This window comes from Trichechus manatus, unplaced genomic scaffold (assembly GCF_000243295.1).
Source record: "Trichechus manatus latirostris isolate Lorelei unplaced genomic scaffold, TriManLat1.0 scaffold00081, whole genome shotgun sequence".
Classification (NCBI taxonomy): Eukaryota; Metazoa; Chordata; class Mammalia; order Sirenia; family Trichechidae; genus Trichechus; species Trichechus manatus.
The window spans coordinates 6,840,130-6,861,371 of NW_004444017.1; the positions used below are offsets into that span (position 1 = coordinate 6,840,130).

The 21,242-nt window shown below is 42.6% G+C and overlaps 1 protein-coding gene across 1 annotated transcript in view; it reads right to left on the reverse strand.

Moving 5' to 3' along the window:
* Positions 1 to 21,242, reverse strand: part of MICAL3 (microtubule associated monooxygenase, calponin and LIM domain containing 3) — a 216,887-nt gene that overhangs the window by 113,827 nt on the left and 81,818 nt on the right. The window contains exons 2-11 of the mRNA XM_012556919.2: positions 13,794 to 14,138; positions 11,973 to 12,180; positions 10,041 to 10,157; positions 9,551 to 9,652; positions 8,375 to 8,530; positions 7,265 to 7,365; positions 4,545 to 4,802; positions 4,077 to 4,192; positions 2,939 to 3,065; positions 1,572 to 1,668 (exon numbers count right to left, since the gene is read on the reverse strand). Coding sequence (XP_012412373.1) covers positions 1,572 to 1,668; positions 2,939 to 3,065; positions 4,077 to 4,192; positions 4,545 to 4,802; positions 7,265 to 7,365; positions 8,375 to 8,530; positions 9,551 to 9,652; positions 10,041 to 10,157; positions 11,973 to 12,180; positions 13,794 to 14,057 — 1,546 coding nt within the window. The 5' untranslated portion in view covers positions 14,058 to 14,138. The remainder of the gene's footprint in view (positions 1 to 1,571; positions 1,669 to 2,938; positions 3,066 to 4,076; positions 4,193 to 4,544; positions 4,803 to 7,264; positions 7,366 to 8,374; positions 8,531 to 9,550; positions 9,653 to 10,040; positions 10,158 to 11,972; positions 12,181 to 13,793; positions 14,139 to 21,242) is intronic.

Genomic DNA, 21,242 nt, shown 5'->3' on the forward strand with positions numbered 1-21,242 from the left:
TGACTGATGAAGTAAAATTGGAACAGATTCAAATTTTTAAAATTTAGGTGAAGCAGACTGATAAGCGGGATGGGAAAAATTACAGGTCAAAGCCCAGGAATGGGAGACTTGGAAGTGGCAAAGTAAGCCTGTTCAGGAGCCTGATGAGGGAGACTGGATTATTGCCAGAACTGTGGAGAGTGACACACATTCAAAGCTGCGCAACAGCCACCATCTTTGAGCGGGACACTGCTGTTTCTGACTCTGGGGGTCAAGAAATTTGGTTGCTATGGAACATGCACACTGCCCTTGTTTTCTAAGAAGGAGATGAAGTTTCTAGCAGGGCTTCGACCCATAATTTTTCCTGTTCCACTCCACCCACACCTTAAAGATTCAGTTCTGTTCAGGTTTTGCTTTGTCAGCCATGACTGAACCAGGCAGGACTGTTTGAAGCCCTGCTTAGGACACAGCTAAGATGTCACTACTTCCTCCATAAAACATTCTTCAATAACCTTAGTTGACTCTCTTCCTGTCTCTCTTTTTTTTATTGTGCTATAGGTGAAAGTTTACAGAGCAAATTAGTTTCTCATTGAACACTTAATACACAAATTGTTTTGTGACATTGGTTGCCAACCCCGCGATGTATCAACACTCTCCTTCTCCACCCCCGGTTCCCTGTTTCCATTCATCCAGTTTTCCTGTCCCTTCCTGCCTTCTCATCTTTGCTTCTGGGCTGGTGTGCCCATTTAGTCTCATAAATATAATTGAACTAAGAAGCACATTCCTCATGTGTATTATTCTTTGCCCTATAGACCTGTCTAATCTTTGGCTGAAGGGTAAACCTTGGGAGTGACTTCAGTATTGACTTAAAAGGGTGTCTAGGGGCCATAGTTTTGGGGTTTCTCCCGTCTCTGTCAGATCAGCAAGTCTGGTCGACTCTCTTCCTCTCTTGAGGGGCAGCACGTGTATCTGATTTATCTTGACATCCCCATAATATCTTAGGAGCTCTGGTGGCCCAATGGTTAAGTACTTGGCTGCTAACCAAAAGGTCAGCTGTTTGAACCCACCAGCAACTCAGCAGGAGAAAGACCTGCGATCTGCCCCCAAAGACTACAGCCTAGGAAACCCTATGGGGCAGTTCTATTCTGTCATATAGGGTTGCTGTAAGTCGGAATCAACTCAATGGCACACAACAACATAGCACCTTACACTAGCGTTTCTCAACCTTGACATTACTGATAATTTTGGTCATATAATTTTTTGTTATGGAAGGTGGCCATGTGAATTGTAGGAGATTTAGCAGCATCTTTGGCCTCTACCCATTAGATGCCAGTAGCACCCTCCCCTAGTTATGACAATTGAAAATGTTTAAAAAAAAAATTTTTTTAAAACTGTTGCCTTCAAGTTGATTCCAACTCACAGCAACCCTAAAATACCTCTAGACACTGCCAAATGTCCCCTCGGGGATAAAATCACACCTGGTTGAGAATCACTGCCTTAGACAGCACTGAACACATTAACTGGTCAATGAATGAGTACAGGCTTATCTGAACAAGACCCCTGCATTTCAAAAGGCCATTACCAGAACTCACCATTGCGAGTCAGCTTTGGAGTAGTTCGGGAATTCACCAGGTTCTCCATTTCCAGATGAATGTCTTTTGTTTCTCCAGTATCATATAAATGGCGCACCTGGCAGAAAGTTAGGAAGTCGAAAAGAAGGAAAATAAAATGCCAAGTTAACAAATCCCCACCCAAGAGCAGAATGACTAAAGTATAAGGCTTGGATAGCAGCAGGATGGGCAAAGTTTAGACAGAAGCTATGATGATGCCCTTTAAATCCTTTATGGAATGAGGCAGGACTCTGTATAAACAAATACATATTAATCTTGGTTTGGTCTAAGATGACACCAAAGACAAAATCTCTTTGTTGAGACAGAAGAAGCTCACAAAAATCTCAGTGAATGAAGGCGGGAGCTCACTGACAGCTTTATGTATGTTCTAAGCAAGACATGCAAGATTGCTACTAGCCTGACAACACCCAAATGTTTACAGCTAGTCATGTAGGGAAAACCCAACAGGAGCTCCATAAACCTTGAACTCTCCAAAAATTGTAAAAAGTTGTACTAAAAATTAGCTACTCAGCCATGACAGTCCACAGATAGCCTCTGTTGGACCATTAATGAGGCTAATTAACAGCAAGTTTTATGGACACCCTGTGAACTCACCACACGTAAATACGGAAGGCCTAAGGTATAACTTCAGCTAGAACGTGAATAAAAATCACACTATGACAAAGGCAAAATATGTTTAATGGGCTGTTTTCTAAAAATTGTTCTGCTCTTTGGGATTATTGTACTTTGTAAGATGTCAGCATCAATCCAATAAAGAGGATTTAGAGATTCTGAGAAACAACTCAGCAGTACAAAAAAGTTGACTAACGACAATAATAATATAAATATTGTTTACATGTAGACAGTGTTTTATCTTCCAAGTTCTTTCAAGTGAATAATCTCACTTGACCTCACAAGGATCCTGTGTATAAGCAAGGATTATTACCTCCATTTTACAGGAGAAGAAACTGAGGTTCAGAGAAAATGAGATAACGTAAGTCATGGTTGATTTGTGGCAAAAATGGGGTGGAAGTCGCATCTCCTGACTATTGAACAAATGTTCTTTCCCCTAAAATATGCAATTTCAATTACGAGGCGTGGGGTAAACTCCTGGAGCCACCATTTTTGATCTTCTGCAAGTCATTCAACAACTCTCTGCCCTAGCTGCAGTCTGTTGGCGGGAAATAGTATCTACCTCAGCCAATTCAGGAGGACATCTACTTGGATTACTAAATAAGTGCCATGCAAATATGTTTGGCATTAATGGTTATACACGTTTCAATACATCAGAGGGCTGATTTGTTCCGAGAGTGGGCTTAGATGTAGGTAACTGACCAGATGGCTCTTACCTGGCTTGGCCGAAGGAAGTTGACATTAATATTGGGATACCTGGTGACAGGGTCGATGCTGTATTGGCTGAAGTTTTTACTCACATTCTCAGGGGTGGTCTGAGGCAGCAACCTATAAATGCTTTCCCTGCAATGACATACAATATACTCAGAGCAGTGAAAAGCACCATAAACATCCCTCTCTCCTTTTATAATAGTTCCATTTCTTGACAGTCCACCAAATTACCTGAAGGACATGATAAACTCTCATCCTTGACTGGTTTCCACCAATCCTACATTAGCCCTCTCTTCCCATACGCACTACCTCAGTGATTCCACAGGATCTGGACTGATTAACAGCCAATGAAAACAGCAAGCACACTGCTTTGGGCAGTGACAAATGCCTGATTCTATTTTAAAAGGCAACTCATTTACTGTTTGCTTTTGTTTTTTTAAAGTACGCCAATATTTAATTTTTAAGAAAATCACTGATGAAATAAGAACTTGCTGCCAACTTTACCCAGAATGCCTTAAGTAACAGACTTAAAATGATAAAAAGATATCAACTATCAATTTCACCCAGGAACTCTCCAGTTCTTCCGTCGAAGGCATTGGTTCATTATCAGCCAGCAAGTGTTTGGATTTTTACATCCTCTGCAAAAATTTGCCTAAACATCTGACATTTGGGGGTGTGAGTAACGTGTACAAGCAGTTTGATGTTCTCCTTTGAATTCAAAGTCACTTTTAATTCCTTCTCCTATGTCAGTATGTCCCCTACTACCCAACTGACTTTATTAGTACAAGTCTTCCTGGCTTAAGGGCAAGAGTATCTAATTTACTATTTTCATCTATCTGTTTATGTAACTATCATAAAGGAATCAGACACCGTCCTTTAATAGTATACAAAGATTCAGATAACATTTGTTGGTAACAAATATAATTTGGAAAGAGATGAGAGAAGAACAGATAAACTAGATTATCTTTAAGCTTCTATGATTTTATGAATTAATGTGTTGCCTTTTCTCCCATATTATGAAAACATCTTTAGTTAAGAAAGGAAGAGACAGAAGGAAGAAAGAAACTGTACTCTGCCTGAAGAGTAAACCACTCCTCATTCCCAGTTTTCTCATGGAAGGAACCCATCATTGCTTTCCATTACCTCTCTGCCAGGACTTCCAGGGGACTTGTTCCTAGAGACCAACTTCGTACCATCCAGGCAGAATCCATAGCAGCTAGAAAGCCCCGGGCTATTCCTGTTCCCATTGGCCAGAAAGGCTACGAAGGAGATATAAAACAAAGAATTAAAATAAATTACCTTCTAAAACAGGGAAACTAAGGAATGAAGAAAGAGTTGGCTCTTGAGAGTAGTGTTTGGCAACTGTTTGGATACGGTCATAAATTGGTAGGGGGCAAGTCACAAAAGTGGCAGGATTTCCATCTATACTTAGCAAGTCTGGGTTCCAGGGGCCTGTAATCCTCCCCTCCTTCCTGGTGTAATTCCTGCAGGGAGTTTACCTATACTGTATAACATGTGGAATGAGACACTCACTCTACAACCGGAGACACAGATTCAATCCTAAGAGAGATCACTGCCTCTACCACAAAGTGCTGTATCCTTAGTACTCACCTCTAGGAGGCTGTCCCCAACCAGAGCCACCAATAACTGGTGTCCATTCTGCTCCCGCACCAAGGCAGCGTTCTCGGAGGCGTACATACAAGTGAAATCAAACATGGCCACGTCCGGCTGCCCATAGTGATTGATGGCAAAATCCAGAGACGGCAGCTGCTGCTGAGTAGAGAAATCTGCCGCTTCCCTGGCGTAGTTCAGCAGAGCCTCTTGGTCCACATTCTCCCGGGAAAGCAAGAGCTCTGTGTCCGCATAGTCCTGTTTCCAAAGAGAGAAAAGGCTCAGGATGGAAAAGCCCAGACAGGGATGTATGAGCTTAGCCAGTCAGAACCACACTACGTATGTGACACACAACTCAGCTTCACTGCCTTCCCCTTCCCTCTGAAGTGACCTGACGTTCCAAAATTAAATCTTTTACACAAATTAAAAAGAAAAGGATTGTTTCTAAGAGAGCACAGGCTTTCCTCCCCCAAAAAATATAGTCCTGGCTTCTCCATTTAATGTGTACCCTTGAGCAAGTCATTACTTCTTTGATCCTGTCCAATCTACCTCACAGAGTTGTGGTGAATATTAAATAAAATAACTTATGTGGTAGGGCTTTGTGAACTGAAAAATCATTTTATATTTTATGTTATTACTGGCAGTCATTATCTGGATAGCAAACAGCTTTGGCAACTGGGACTACAAGGAACACTGAGCCTTGCATAATCAGCAAACCCAAAGAAAGAACCCAAAAGCTTCAGGGCCACAAGATGTGGAGGTGGGAGCAATAGTATGCTAGGAGGCTGGGAAGAAATACATAGAAATGGGAACAAAGATTTTCAAAATAATACATAAGGTCCTGAAAGGCTCTACAGAAAGTTGCTGACAAAGAAAAACAATGATGACAGCTTTCCACATATAGGACTGAGAAACTCCTTTTCTGTTCTGGAGGTTCATGGCATATGGAGCCAACTCTTTATTCTCCTTAAGTGGGTCCTAAAGTTTCCAAGTGCCCCTGATGGCACTTTAAGCTACCACGACAAGATGTTAAAAGTGAAAACACAAACTCTCAAGTTGGTGCTGGAAACAGTGTTTGTTCAACATGAGTTAAGTGGCCACAATGAGTAGCACATGGAGAAGGCATGGGCCCTGCCCTCTAAAAAGATAAATAAAAAGGCAATCAGCTCTTGGCACTCAAATTGTTCCTACATAATTTCAACTGATAACCATGATCTGGAGCCCTGGTGGCATAGTGGTTAAGAGCTTGGCTGCTAACCAAAAGGTCGGCAGTCGGAATCCACCAGCTGCTCCTTGGAAACCCTATGGGGCAATTCCACTCTGTCCTTACAGGGTCACTATGAGTCAGAATCAACTCAATGGCCACTGGTTTTTTGGAACCATAATCTACCTAAAATAGTAGGTTTAAGTCTTAGTCTCAAGGTATGCCAACAGGTTTCACTGGCTATTCCTCTTTGATAGCAATATTAACAGCTCAAAATAATCAATAAACCAATTTTACAAAGCATCCAACGAAATATATCTTGCTTACACTTTTGGCAGAATGGGCTGTACAAACTGCTTTGTCCTGTTTCTCCTTCCACCACTAGGCTGAGAAACACACAAAGGCCAGGACACAGGTTCCTGGGTGGAAAGGAGACTTTGTGTTTTGGGCACGTGCTCATCAGCTCGCTCTCCAGTCTGTTCTCAGATAAGGCAGTAGTGTCATTCAGACTAAAGTGACTGGATTCATTACCATCCCACAAAGACAAAGGCCTCCCTGAAATTCAGCTATGATTCTCTGGTGGGAACTGTGCAAGCCTGAATCAGCACATCTGGAGCCTCCTCACTTCTGTCTTTCTCATCACATGGGGATAGTAATTCTCCGGACTGCTGGGAAGGGGTGCAAATTGTAGATTTTAACACTAAACATTCAACTATAGAATATATTCAGACCGATGAGACCAGAATGAGACTTAAATTCTCCTGAAGAAACCATCTACTTTGTGATTCTCTGAGTTAATATTTCATGAAAACCTATCTCAGTTACCTGAAAAAAAAAAAAAAAAAAAGGCTAAATCTGACCTGGCTAAGGATGGACATTAAGCTCTTGTTGTTAGATTATGAAGAAGCCCATATGAGCCACATATACTCTGATCTAGTAAGTATTCCCTGGACCTCTGATAACTATACCTGCAGTAAAACCAGAACTGTCGTTAGACTCCTATAAATACCAACTATTGTTTCTTAGTCAACCTTCCTTCCCCCTATTATCCCCCTCCCAAAAGAAGATCTCTTAACCAACCAACAAGTGGTCATATAGGGAATTCCCTATAACCACAAACCAAATAGCCTAAAATTAAACTGAGTATTTAAACATTAAATGATATCCAAGACTTGCTCTGAAACAATCCAATGGTGAGAGAGGTACTACTGGCATACTAGTGGAACAGTATTACCCATGTGTTGATAACTGTAAAGCTAGATAATGGGCACATGAGGGTTCATTATACTATTCTCTCTACTTTTGTTTACATTTGAAAATTCCCATAAATTTTTTTTTTTTTTTAAGTTAAATTAAAAAACACCAAAGAGAAGTACTTATTCCCAGGAGACGCGTTAGGTGTTCATTTTCATTTCCTTGCAGGAAAAACCCACCAGACAATAAAATTTTTTCTCTTGGTGATCACATTAACCATACCACATTAAAAACAAAGATTTGAAAGAAATCCAATGCTCACATGCAGAATCACCCCTTTGTCCAGCAAACTCTGCTTTTTGGCTGTCATAACGAAATAGTGCGTATCATCTTTGTAATAGACGATGTTCTCCAAATCAATACCTGTGACCAGAAAACAAACATGTGCATGAAAGAGTTTGCTGAGATCAAGGTACATCAGGGTGGCTGGAAAGATCAGACACGGGTCCACAGAAACCAAGGGGGCAAAACTCCAGAGACGGAAAGAGAAAATAAAAAGATTCCTAAACCCAGGCTCTTCACTTCCTTCATACAAAATTCATGAAAAGAAGGTGAGCTCTGTTTCTCTTTGCACCTCTATATAATTCACTCGACACTCAAAGGTATCCTAAAAACAATGATCCAATGATCAGCAGTAAGCACAAATATAAAGATGGGAAGATGACCCAAAAAAAGACATCAACCTCTAGAAAGAGGACTTGAGTTAGTTACCAGGTTAAATGTCTTTGATAGTCATCAGGGAAGCTGGAGGAATCACCTAGACTCTTAAGAACAGGACAGACAACTTTATGCCTGGAAGCAAAGGATGAACTACTGACTCTTCAATTCATTTAATCTAAAAAGTAGACGTAACAGAAAGAACTCATGTTCTAGAAAGCAGAGAATGAAGGCACACTTTGGTTGTAGCAAAATATCTAAACTGATCTATTCAGAAGTTCTCATAGAACAATCTAATTCCTATCTAGCACATGGTTTGTCTTCAAGCCCAAACTAGAACTCAGGAAGAAGACCACATCCTCAATACCTAAAGTCAGGTTCACAATAAAATCAGAGACCTGCCAACCAAACACCATAACTTAGTCTCGTAGTATAGGGTGTGTGGCTGGGTAGGAGTTGGTAGAACACAGAATAAATATTTAAAAATAAATAAATAGAAACAAAACATAGAGCATTCAGATGAAGACAGACACTAGAGACAAGTGATGACATGAAACATGCTAAGAAAAAAGCATGGAGGTGTAGAAAGAGCAGAGAGGCCTGCAACACAGCAGTTATACCAAGGACCACCTACCCCACCAAACTCCCCAAGACAAAAATGACAGGTGGTTATTTAAATTTCTATCCTTATTGCTTTGGAGGCACCTACACCAACCTGTGGCTTCCCTCAGTTCCTGGAAAAATTTTTGGTTGAATATAAAAGCCACACCACTGATCTCCTCCACTTTGGCTTCTGCTGTTGTATTCCGGTTAATAAAATTGGCCGTAATGGCAATGGCCAGTTTGCCACGAAATTCTTTCCGACGAAATCCTGGAGGGAAAAAAACTGTCACAGAGGTGGCAATAGCTGGCTAGCGAAGACGGAGAATCACTCAAATGGGAGGGATGGAGGCAGGCACTAGCAAAAAGGGGGATGGGAATCAATGGAAAATGTTTACGGCGGCTCTTCCCTATATGTGAACAAGGTGTTCGTTCACCTTCCAAAGAACATAACAGTCAAGGAAAGAAGTCAAAGTCTCCCATGCATTAACAATTTTGAAATCTGACTGTCCAGAATATAACTCAGCACTAGGATTTCATTAAAAAAAAAAAAGGGGGCCACCTGATTATTAATACTTATACAGTCAGTTGTCCCTCAGTATCTGTGGGGGACTGGGTCCAGGACCCCTGCAGATACCAAAATTCGAGGATACTCAAGTCCCTTACATAAAATAGCATAGTATTTGGCATATAGCCTACACACATCCTCCCGTATACTTTAAATCAACTCTAGATTACTTATAATACCTAATTCAGTGTAAATGTATATAAATAGTTGTTACACTGTATTGTTTAGGGAATAGTGACAAGATGTGAGGTGAACAATGCTCAAACAATGATTCCTGGAGAGAAACTGAGGATCTGTGAAATGGTGGGATTCTACAGCAGGACAGGCCTACACACCGCTTCATTTGCAAGGATTCAGCATAGTGCTCACGCGTGGCAAATTCAAGTTTTGCTTTTTGGAACTCTCCCCCGCACCCCGAATATTGGGGTTGAATCTATAGATGCGGAATCCAAGGATATGGAGGACGTACTACTTAATCCTGATAGTACCAACCACACGAAGTACAGCTCATCTCTTTGCACCCTGATAACAGTGCTCTGTAAGGAGTAACCCAAGTACCATTTGGCCAGAGGAAGGCTGGAGCGCACCATCCAATTAGGAGACATAGCAAGCATGCAGCTTCTTAGGAGCGTGGGCTCTGATGACATAAACTCTCACTGCAGGGGTGGGACAGGGTCGCCCTTCACTCTGCTATGAACCAGGCAAAGGAGCAGGGACCAATACCTTCCAAGGTGTTCCTACGGCCATCCCCTCCGATGATCACTTCGAACTCATACTCTGATACAGGATGGGTTTTGGGGTGCACCAGTGCCCGCCAACCTATCCCTGTAGACCAAAGTCAAAATGAAAGTTACCACCCAGACCATATTCATACATCTAAGACTATCTCTAGATACTCAAGTATGCAGACTGCACAAAACTCCAAGCCAAAAACACTAGGTGTAAATGCATGGGGTATAAACCACATAAAGAAAGAAGCCTTGAAGAGGGTTCACAAAGGAACTTTCCCAAATTAGGATTTTCCAAAATAAATATAGTACCTGCTATGTCTAATGTTATGTCAAAGGCCTCCTCAATGAGCTAAAAAGTCCTCAAAAGATACAGGCTATCTTTTGAGATAACCCAGTTTCCTCTAATCTTTTCCCTTAATCTCATCTTTTCTCACCCAGTCAATACCCTTTCATCACTTTTCACTTGTTCCAATCCAACTTACGTTCATTTTCTTGGTCTTCAGGAGGCTGTACAAGTCCTTGGAATTCTACATTGACATGGATTTCAATGCCTAAGATCAAGGCTACTTTCAAAAGTATGAGTTGGAGCTGACGGATACCTGGATGAATACAAAGATTGCATCAGTGAGAGCCCCAATAAGGAGAGAATACTGGTTGGCCATCACTGCTCGGACTCCCACCCACCTACCCACAGCTCCTTCTCTCTTTTTGAAACAGTAAACATAATCTGGTGGAAGAGATGTCCCAGAGAGACACCCAAGGCCACATCTACCTCTTGGGGCAGGTACTCAAAACCAGAAGCCTATGGCCAACAGGAGAGTCTCATTTTCACCTTCCCTGATTGTGTCAAAGGCATCATTAGAGCCACCATTACTTAGCAGAGTCTACAACCCTGGTAGGACATGGTTCTTCCCATGGAACTAGCCCTGAGGTTCCACAGCATCTTTCTTTCACTCTATTACCACACTGATCTCTACACAATCTTATAAGGTGAGAAAGGGAAACCACAACCCAACCTTATTCTCTTACCATTCCCCTCCCATCACTAGTCTAGTTGGGGAAATGAAGGCCCAAAATAATTGAAAATCTTGGTCATTATCATGGTGAGAGTCATTCATTTCTTTGGTGTCCAGTGAGTACCTATGTGACAGACACTGCAGCAGCACCAAGTATACAGAGACGAAAACCTAGTCCCTGATCTCTGTCAAACCCTCTTGGCCCCAAGATAAATCCTTTCAGACATAAGGCAGACAGATCCACTGAATTAATGACCCTTGATCCTCTGTGAAGACAATCCTACCTGCAGCCTGTGAATAATATGCTGGGAGCATGTGCAAATCCTCCTCTAACTCATCTCGTTATTTCCCCCAGCTTACCACACCGCCACCCTTCTGAGTCACCCTCCAAAAGACTCATTAAATCCATGCTAGCACACATTTTATTTTTGCAGGCAACTGTTGGTTCCAAGACACTTTACAAATTATAACCCAACAGATGGGCCAAGCGCTTCCTCTGCCAGTGGAATATGGCAGCTGTTGGCCAGGGTTTGATAAAACAGCACAATCGCTTTAAAGAGCAAAAGGTTCAATGGTTGAATGTATTTCCAGCACACATCTGGAGGAGTTCAGAACATAGGTTCCTTGATAAGGCTGCCACAGAATCATTCATGGTGATCAAAAATTAAGACTTCAACTTTATAATCTAGAAACTCTCTGTTCTATAATGCTTTTCCAATAGGCCACTTACAGTCATGAAAACAAAATCACTGCCTGCGTGAACTTGTATTCACTCCACAGAAAAGCACAGGCCCAAGCTCAGCTTGGACATCAGAAGAGCACAGCAAGAGCTGTCCTGACTGTACACCTCACCAGGTCCTCCCTGCCCAAGGAATCCTGTTATCAACCTGACATTCAAGACCAAGCTAGGACTCTACTTCTTCCTTCAGCGTGGTTTCGGACTCCAGGACTGTGTCCCTATAGCACTTTGTTCTTATATTAGCAGAGCATGTATCATATCACTTTACAGATAGCTGCATGTCTGTGTGACTCTTCCAATGGACTAAGAACCTTCAGTGGGTCAAGGCCCAAACTGGTCATCTGTTTCCCCAACGCCTGGCCCACGGTGCTTATCTAGCCCACTGGAAGTGCTCAGTAAGAGGACAGGACCTACATTAGAAAGCCTTAGGCCAAAGTTCTCATTTTACAGGAGATACAGTTGCAGTTAAGAGTCCTAGGTTATATAATGACTGAGTTGCAGGTATTTTAGCTCCAAACAGAGTGTGCTTTCTACAGGATAGATACTAATGGACAAATTGGGCTGTTGAGTATTCTATCCTCAGACAATCTGCCTATCTCTTTCTACTGAACAGTGGGCAAGAGACGGGGGAACCCTGCAGGAGAACTGGTTTTACTTACTGATATGGTCGATGGCTCCAGCACAGAACTTGCCATAGAACTTCTTGGCACCCAGACCTCGCAGATCATGTATGGTGAATGGCCAGAGATGCAAGACATTGTTGCGGGAGAAGGCATCTCGTTTCTCAATAACGACCACCTTGGCTCCCAGTAAGGATAAGTCAATGGCTGTGCGGAGACCACAGGGACCAGCTCCAATGATAAGACACTGAAAAACACAGCTACTTTCAGGGCAAAGGCAGCACCTATTGAGAAAGCTCAGTTTTCTACACATGCTTTATAATCTCAGAACCATCCTTTCCTAATGCCTCCAGACAGAACTACTTTCCCCACTACCAAGAAACCTTCAAATCCATCTAGGCCCTAGCAGAATGCATGCAATGGCTTGAGATAAGAGCTAGTGATTACTGTGTATACAGGAGACTTTAATTGTCAGTGCTGGACATAAACCCAACACATGTTCACTTTGGACAGCCTGTAAGGTCCACAGATGTGTAATATCTTTGAATGGGTCATCAGTTCAACAAATGATTTGAAAATCACATCTAATCTTTCATCATTAGGTGAGGACCTTTTGGAAGGTTTTTAAGTCAAGTAGATTTCTGTCCAAGAAGACATAGATTATTAAGTACACAGTCCAGGCAGTCTTAGAATCCTGGAATAGGTCTATCCTCCAAATGATTCCCAAGAGGCAACTTTCAAGAGCCAAAATTTTATTTGCTGAAGAGTTCTAAAATCACTATCTCTAGACTAAAAGTCCAGGGACATGATCTGAAGATCCATTTTATAAAGAAGTACTCAGAGTGAGACTGAACACTTAACTAGTTCACATGTGCAAAACAAAAGGAGGACATGCATTATGGCTGCAATTCCTTTTACTGCTAACAAAAGTCCAGTTCTCATTCATGAAAGTCATGCCTTTGAATTGCTTGAATTTTATTGATGAGTATCTATCAAAATGCAAATCCACTGTAGAAGAGTCTCTAGGTATCCACACAGGACAATTTAAAACGCATTAAAGGATATAATAACATAATCACACAGCCATTTGCAACTTCATTTCCCTGGCAGCTTTTTCCAAACTTCTCACAGAAGGTATTCTTACATAAGGAGGAAAACAAGAAATGCATCTTTCCTTCTCTACTTCCTCACACCTACTCCTGCACAGGTGTTCTAACATCTCAGATCTCTACCCAGGTCTAGCTGTTTCATGCAAACTCTATTTCTCTAGATTGTAAAAAGAAAAGAAAAAAAAAAAGCAACAGAAATACTTTGGTTTGCAAGACACCTGCTTATGAATCAAAATAGACCTTTGGAATATGGTTGCGAAGAGGTCTGAGGCCTGTTGCAAATTCCCAGGTTGGCAAATACTACACTTTACTGATTATTGAGTATAGAATAGTGACTTTATAAAGATGACATACCACGAACAATGAAGCCAGGCTCAGATAGGATGCTAACAGGGCTTGGCTGCTCCTTGTTAAGTGACCCGCAGCCTCATAACAATGTGAGATTCAAAACAGAGCCTTAGCAAAAGAAAAGATTCCTACATCATTTGAATTCAGGGCTGTTCTTAAATAGTTGAAACCTTTACTGTTCAATGAGAAATCCATGAAGTATGCTTAGAATAGGATCTGGCACATGGAATAGTCAAATGAACAAAGGTAATGAATCCACAAAGTTTCAATAAGGTATAACCCTGACTTTCTATGCTAAGTTGTAGCTAAAGTTTGCTTGGCTCTATACTCAGTCCTTCTCTTTGGCATTTGATTAAATCCTCAGGTCAGTGACCCCAGGGCCTGAAGGTAGCCAAATCCTTACCTTAGTGTTAGTGCATGCTTTTCCCTTTTTGTAGTCTTTGTGGCTGCCCCGTTTGTCCAACTTTGCCCAGAGGGCTTTGGCTTTCCAGTAGTTAAGCTTGGACTTGAGCTTGTGATAGAAGGAGCGGTAGTCCTTGGGCTTCAGTTCCAGGTGGTCACAGAGCTCTTGGAAGGCCTTCAGAGTCCCCTTGCAGGTGGTGGCCTGGACAAACCGGTCAAAGAGGATGTGAGCTCGATTAGTTGTCTCATTCTTACTTTCTTCCATGCTTCCCCACACTCAGCACCCCCGCCCCCACAGAGGGGGCAGTGGGATGGCCGTTGATCCACCTGATGTTGTCACGTTAATCTAAGAAAAAGAAAGAAAAAGAAATGGTCAGCAAATCCAGGCTTGTTTCTACAAACATCTTCCAGGCAACATAATTCTTTTTCAAAGTGGCGTTCCTAAGTATTATGTTCATTTGTTCAACAAACATATATTGTCTGTCTTCTATACTCCAGGCACTATGCTAGACACTGGGAATAGAAAGATGAGTAAAACAGTTTTTCCTTCAAGGAGCTTCTCGTCTAGTGGGTGAGGCAGACACATAAACAGAATGTTACAATGTACCATACTAAGCGCCATTAGAGAGAGACGCGCAAGAAATCTGAGGAACATAGAGGAAGAGTACCTATACCATAGGGGTTCTTCATTGAAGATAAACTTAAGAGAGATAACAGCTAAGTCTTTCAGAATAAGTAAGCAGCTCCACCAAAGAAAAGACCTGGTGATTTGCTCCCATAAACATTACAGCCTAGGAAACCCTATGGGACAGTTCTATTCTGTCACATAGGGTCGCTATGAGTCAGAGTCAGCTGGACGGCACACAAAAACAAGCATTAGCCAGGCAGTGAAGAAGCTGTAGGATGTGGGAAAGGAAATAAAATAGTTAGGACTGTGAGTGACTCTTACAAGAGAGGAGATAAAGAATCAAGAATGACTCTCATATTTCTAGCTTGGGCCACCGGACAAATGGTGACAGCAGGTTAACCGATTAAAAATAGAAGAACTCATTTGTGAGGGTGGGGTGGCGAGTTCCCTTTCAGACCTGTTAAGTTTGAGATGTCTTAGTGCAGGTGTTCACTAGGCAGTTGGGTATGAGTCTGAAGCTAGATTTAGGACTCATTAGTATACAAGTGAGGCACTGGTGGGGTTCAGTGGTAGAATTCTCACTTTCCAAGCAGGAGGCCTAGGTTTGATTCCTGGCCAATACACCTCATGCTCAGCTACCACCTGCCTATCAGTGAAAGCCTGCACACTGCTATGATGAAGAACAGGTTTCAGTGGAGCATCCAGACTAAGACAGACTAGGAAGAAAGGCCTAGCGATTTACTTCTTAAAATCAGCCAGTGAAAACCCTATGGGTCACAACAGTCCAATCTGCAACCAATCATGGGGATGGCACAGGACTAGGCAGCATTTTGTTCTGTTGTGCACAGGGCTGCCATTAGCCAGGGGCTGATCCAAGGGCCAACAACAAGCTTATAGGTGGTAGCTGAATCTATGAAAGCAGGTAAGATCACATAAGGAGAATCCACATGGAAAGATGAGCCATGGCTCTGGAAGAGACCTGAGAAACACCAACTTGTAACCGGACTGGCAGAGAAAGATAAACTCTCTAAAAAGATTATGAAGAACAGTAGAGAGAGGTCTGAAGAGAACCAGAGGGCAGAGTCAGAAGTATCAAAGTCTGCAGGGACTTAAAGGACTGAACAAGCTCTGCCACTGCATATGGTACATGGCAGGGTGAGGAGACGTCACAGCCACTTCATGTTCTCCCTACCACATTTAACAGTATTAATGATGGTGTCTAAACTTTGCACTTATCAAAAATACCCACACACTGATATCCTATGTTTGTGCACTGGGTAAAGGCTTTATGATGAGAGATGGCACTTTACATGCTGTTTTATCCATTCACTCTTTCGGGTCTGTTTCATTTTTACATCACATTTTATTTATCATCACTAGTTACAACTATTGTTGAGACGTAGATGGCAAGAGCCAAAGATCAAAACTAAGCCACAGGAAGTCCACAGACTCTTTTCCAGAGCACTTCTCACAGAACAGAACAGGGCAATGTGACGAGCATGAACATGGCTCTGAACCTACATGTGCCAGACACTGGTTGCATAACCCCGGATAAGTCCCTTCATCTCACCAGGTCTTCTCACTTATCTCTTGTGTAAGATAAGGAGGTTAGACTGGAGGACGTCTAAAACTCTTCCAATTATGAAGTTTTCCAAGTCTAGAGGAAAGACTTGGATTGGAGGACAACTCATAAACAACCTGTGATATGCAGATGACACAACCCTGCTTGCTAAAAGTGAAGAGGACTTGAAGCACTTACTGATGAAGATCAAAGACCACAGCCTTCAGTATGGATTACATACACCTCAACATAAAGAAAATAAAATTCTCACAACTGGATCAATAAGCAACCATCATGATAAACGGAGAAAAGACCGAAGTTGACAAGGATTTCATTTTACTTGGATCCACAATCAACGCCCACGGAAGCAGCATCCAAGAAATTAAGGGACGTTGCATTGGGCAAATCTGCTGCAAAAGACCTCTTTGAAGTATTAAAAAGCAAAGATGTCACCTTGAAGAATAAGGTGTGCCTGACCCAAGCCATGGTGTTTTCAATCACCTCATATGCATGTGAAAGCTGGACAGTGAATAAGGAAGACTGAAGAAGAACTGATGCCTTTGAATTATGGTGTTGGTGGAGAATACTGAATATACCATGGGCTGCCAGAAGAACAAACGAGTCTGCCTTGGAAGAAGTACAGCCAGAATGCTCATTAGAAGAAAGGATGGCGGGACTACATCTCATATACTATGGACATGTTAACAGGAGGGACCAATCCCTGTAGAAGGACATCATGCCTGGTATAGTAGAGAGTCAGCGACAAAGAGTAAGACCCTCAACGAGAAGAACTGACACACTGGCTGCAACAATGGGCTCAAGCATAACATTGATTGTGAGGATGGCGCAGAACCGGGCAGTGTTTTCGTTCTGTTGAATGTAGGGTCGCTATGAGTCGGAAATGACCCGATGGCACCTAACAACAGAGCTAAGAAAATTCTCACAGTCACAGCACTCATTCCTGGTGCTCTGGTCAGAATGGTGTCACAAGTTTATCATTAGTGTGCAAACACTACTGGATTGGAACTTTGCTTTAAAGAGCGTTTACTGACTTGGGGATGGTGGAGACAGACGAAGGGACTTGTTAATCTGCTGTGTTTAGGAAGGGTGGAAAAGCAAGAAGTGACAAACTAGTGCACCTACCCAAAGGTGGTGGGAGTCACCAAATTCTATGTGTTGATGAAATCAATTCTGTGAAGACAGGCACCAAGTTCCAGAATGACACAGAAAGAGACTCAGGGTTCTGTCCTGGAGCTCTGACTTGGGTAAGTCCCTGAGCAATGGAATGTCCCTTTCTGAAGTAGAAAACATTCTGCTTCTCTCCACACCTTACCATCATAAGGTTAAACTAAATCAACTGGCAAAGACAAGAAGGCAGGAAGGGACAGGAAAACTGGACGAATGGAAACAGGGAACCGGGGGAGAGGGTGGCGATGAGGGGGGAGAAGGGGAGTGTGTTGACACATTGCAGGTTTGGCAACCAATGTCACAAAACAATTTGTGTATTGTTTAATGAGAAACTAATTTGCTCTGTAAACTTTCACCTAAAGCACAATTAAAAAAACAAAAAACAAAAAACTAAATCAACTGGAGATGCGTCTTAGGTTTCATGAGAAAACATTATAGCTAAACACAAGGAACTGCCGCTTCCCCCTATATTTTCTACGTCAAGACACGACGATCTACTTGTCATGTGGAGTCTAAGATGGTAATTCTTTGCCTGAAACACACTGGCTCGACTTCCCATCTCAAAAATATCACATACTAAACAACCCTTCCTGGCTCTGGATATTAAAAGTTACTCTGCTAATAAACACAGCTTGTCCCAATATCCACAAGGCCAAGAGTTCAGCGAGAAATGGAATTAACTTGAATGAACTTTCAGTTTCCCCTAAATTAAGGTTTAGTCTAGGTAGCAGCAAGCAGCAGAAGAAGTATTTTAAAATTCCTAAAAAGAGCCTATTTATCCTTGCAAGCCAAGGCACATCCTAGAAATGGCAGATAGTCAAAAGATGGCTTATAGGCGTGAGAGGAGAAAAAAAAAGAAAGTGTGTTTATCCAAAGGCAGAAGAAAGGCTGAAAGAAGAAACAACAAATGACTAGAACACAGTTCCCAGAGTTTGCTACGTCAGGGGACCTCTCTGTGTCATGCCTTCTTTGTGGGGATTTCTGCAGCTTTATTTGCTCTTTGGCAAGCAGACGGCATTGTGCAATCCTGACCCTGCATACCCTATACCTGTATTCATAATTAATGACTTCATGTCATGATGTTTGGAAATGGTTTAATACACCTGTTTGGATCTGTCACTGCCTTGTGTCAAGGAAGAAAATGGTTTTTCTTTGTTCCTAAGTAGCGGCCACCTTCCACTCCTTGTCGTCAGGATTCGGAGCACTCAGCATCATGATGTTCTTGCTGAAACTATTCATGAAAGGTCCTGCAACGTGTATTTCTAAAAGCCTCTCCCCCATCATCAGGCTTGCCTTGTACTCCAATCCCCCTAAAAGACAGTCTTGGACATATATTTCCAAAGAAGAGTTCAGTCATGTGAGCTAGCATCCCTCTGGCTGGCTGTACCCACTCTATTTGAAATATTCACTTCCATCACAGAGAATTTTCAAACCAAACCTCTTCACAGACAAGCACCTTTATTAATAGCTGCCCCTCAATCCTTTCATTGATATAAAACACCTTCAAATCACCAGGTTTCAGCTGCAGCTCCAGAAAACTGCAGAGCGCCTGCTTCCAAGTGGCAGGCAAGTATTAAGTGCCCAGTCGACAGGATTCTGACCTGTAGATCACTAATGACAACAGATAAATAGAGGTAGGTTGGTTCCTGGGACAATGCGACAGGCACCCAGTGAAAGGCTACACAAGATTAATTCCCTTGGGCTGCCTCACTTTTCCTACTTTGCAAGCCAAATGACCACAGCAGGAAGACAACTCTTGAGAGCGGACCGCATTATTCTGTAGCTCTGCTGGGCTAGGACGTCAACGGCATTCTGACTCACTCTGAGAGCAGCCAGGAAGAATCGCAGAAGGGCTATTCCAATTACTGCCCCATTTCCAGAAGACCAATATTTCCTCTCATTCTTAAAGGTCGACCCCAGCCTCTCCTGGGCCGCCCCATGTGTCGTACGCCCCAGCATCTGGGGATAGTCGGCATTTATAATCACAGGAACTGAGAGACCAGGAAACCTGGCCGGAAGGTGCCAGAAATCCTGGGGACTGGAAAGCCAAGGTGTGAAAGGAAGGGGTAAGGGAAGGGAAGAGCCTGAGGAGCGAAGAGGAAGAGGAGGCAACACCAGGTTTCCAGGGCCTCTGTGCAATTTCTGCCAGTTGACAATACTCTGCATGTTTTGTCCCGTGGCAGCTGACCACTGACTCAGAAGCCCTGCACATTCGTTGGCTGTGAAGCAAAGTGCTGCAGAGAGGGCCTGTGAAGTACATGCAGGAACAGGGTTTATGTTTCTATTTACACCAATAATAAAAGGTTGTCACTGATTCATGGCTGGTTATGAGAACACACGATCTCTAGCTCTTTGAATAGGCGGGTGGTTTTTTGGGCGGGAGGGGAACAAAATTATCTTTAAAAGTAGAAAAAAAGAAAGAAAAACAAAACAGACTCTGGTATGGAACCAGAGTCAAGTTTACTTCATTTTTGTCCTGGCCACTGTACCATCAGTATCCTAGCAGATGTGGAAATCTCTGAATCTTATAAAGGAATCTAGGAAATGCTCCTTTCCCTGCCCCACCCAGTCAGGGTTATGACCCACCTAAATAGAACGTGAAAGTAGGTTTAGAAGACATGCCTGGGAATGCCATCAGGAAAAAATTTAGATGAAAAAGGCACTTCAGATTATGTAGATTCTCTCGTGTTTTGTCTTAGAAACAACGACCAAAATAGTCAACATCCCTTGAATTCTTGACCAGTCTTTCTGTAACCTGGACTTAAAACTCAGGCCCCACTATGGTGTGTGGGTGGGGACACTGAGGCCCTCACCTTGGAGGGCAGTTAACTGCCTAAATCAAAGAAGTCTAGGAATGAGAGCTGCCATCACTTCCAACTCAGCTTCCCAGTTTCTGTACCAATGGCTTATCACTCACAGCCCTTAGATAAGGTTCTCTGGGTACCTAGGAAGCAGGCTCAAAATACAAGAAGGAAAGCGGTCTTCCTCAGTACTCTTGCTTCTGCATCCACCTCATCCGGGAGATCTCTTTTTTTGCTTTGCATCCTCTTTAGCATCAAACTGACACTCAGTAGGATGGAGAAAAACATGAAACCAGCTCCCGCTCCTTCCCACCAATCTTCTCTGAATTCACCTTCCCCACAGTACTACTCCTCGCTGGCACCAGCCATTCCACAAGGACATTATTTAAATGCCTGTTTCCTTCACTAACTGCAGGCTTACTTAGGGCAGGGACCAGGTCTTTGTGGCTACAGCCTGACCCATGGCAGAAATGTACTACTTTTCAGTGGAGTTAATGATAAATGGGGAGCTTAGCCTAGAATATCTAGGGGAAGGTGGAGCCCAGTAGCTCCATACTTCAAGGAACCATCCTGTGGATAGCATTAGCCTTGGCTAGTATGGCTAGGGATGGTGGAGAACTTGGTAGACGTTAGAGGAACAGATTGCTAAGGTGTTACCAAAAAGTGGCATCTAAGAATGCAATAGGAGCCCCTGGTGATACAACAGTTAAGCGCTTGGCTGCTAAATGAAAGGTTGGCAGGTCAAATCCACCCAGCGGCTCTGTGGGAGAAAGACCTGGTGATCACCTTCCTTAAAGATTACAGCCAAGCCAACTCTATGGGGCAATTCCACTCTGTCACATGGGGTCACTATAAGTTGAAATTCAACTCAATGACAAACAACAAGAATGCAATGGTCTGCCTGGAGAGATAGTGATATTCTAAGAGGAAAAACTAGCAAATGTAGCCTTTTTATTATGACTCCTCCCACCAGCCCTGGAGAATGAACCTTATTCTTGGCTGTGAACTGCCAAGAGGTATCTGAGAAGAGCCTGGACCAGGTGACCTCTGGTTCTTTAAAAAGTCTGTAATTCTGGAAGACACTGATATGGTCCTAACCCCCAGGTTATAATTTCTCTAACTTTTTACTCCTGTTCTTTGCTGATACCTACTTCTTCATGAAAAGTCAAGAACACTTCTGCAATCCAGAAATGAAGTGAGTCAGGAATTAGCTGACCTCTGCCTTACGGTTCTGTCACCCTAAACATTAAAGTTTCTGAAGTCAAGAGTCAA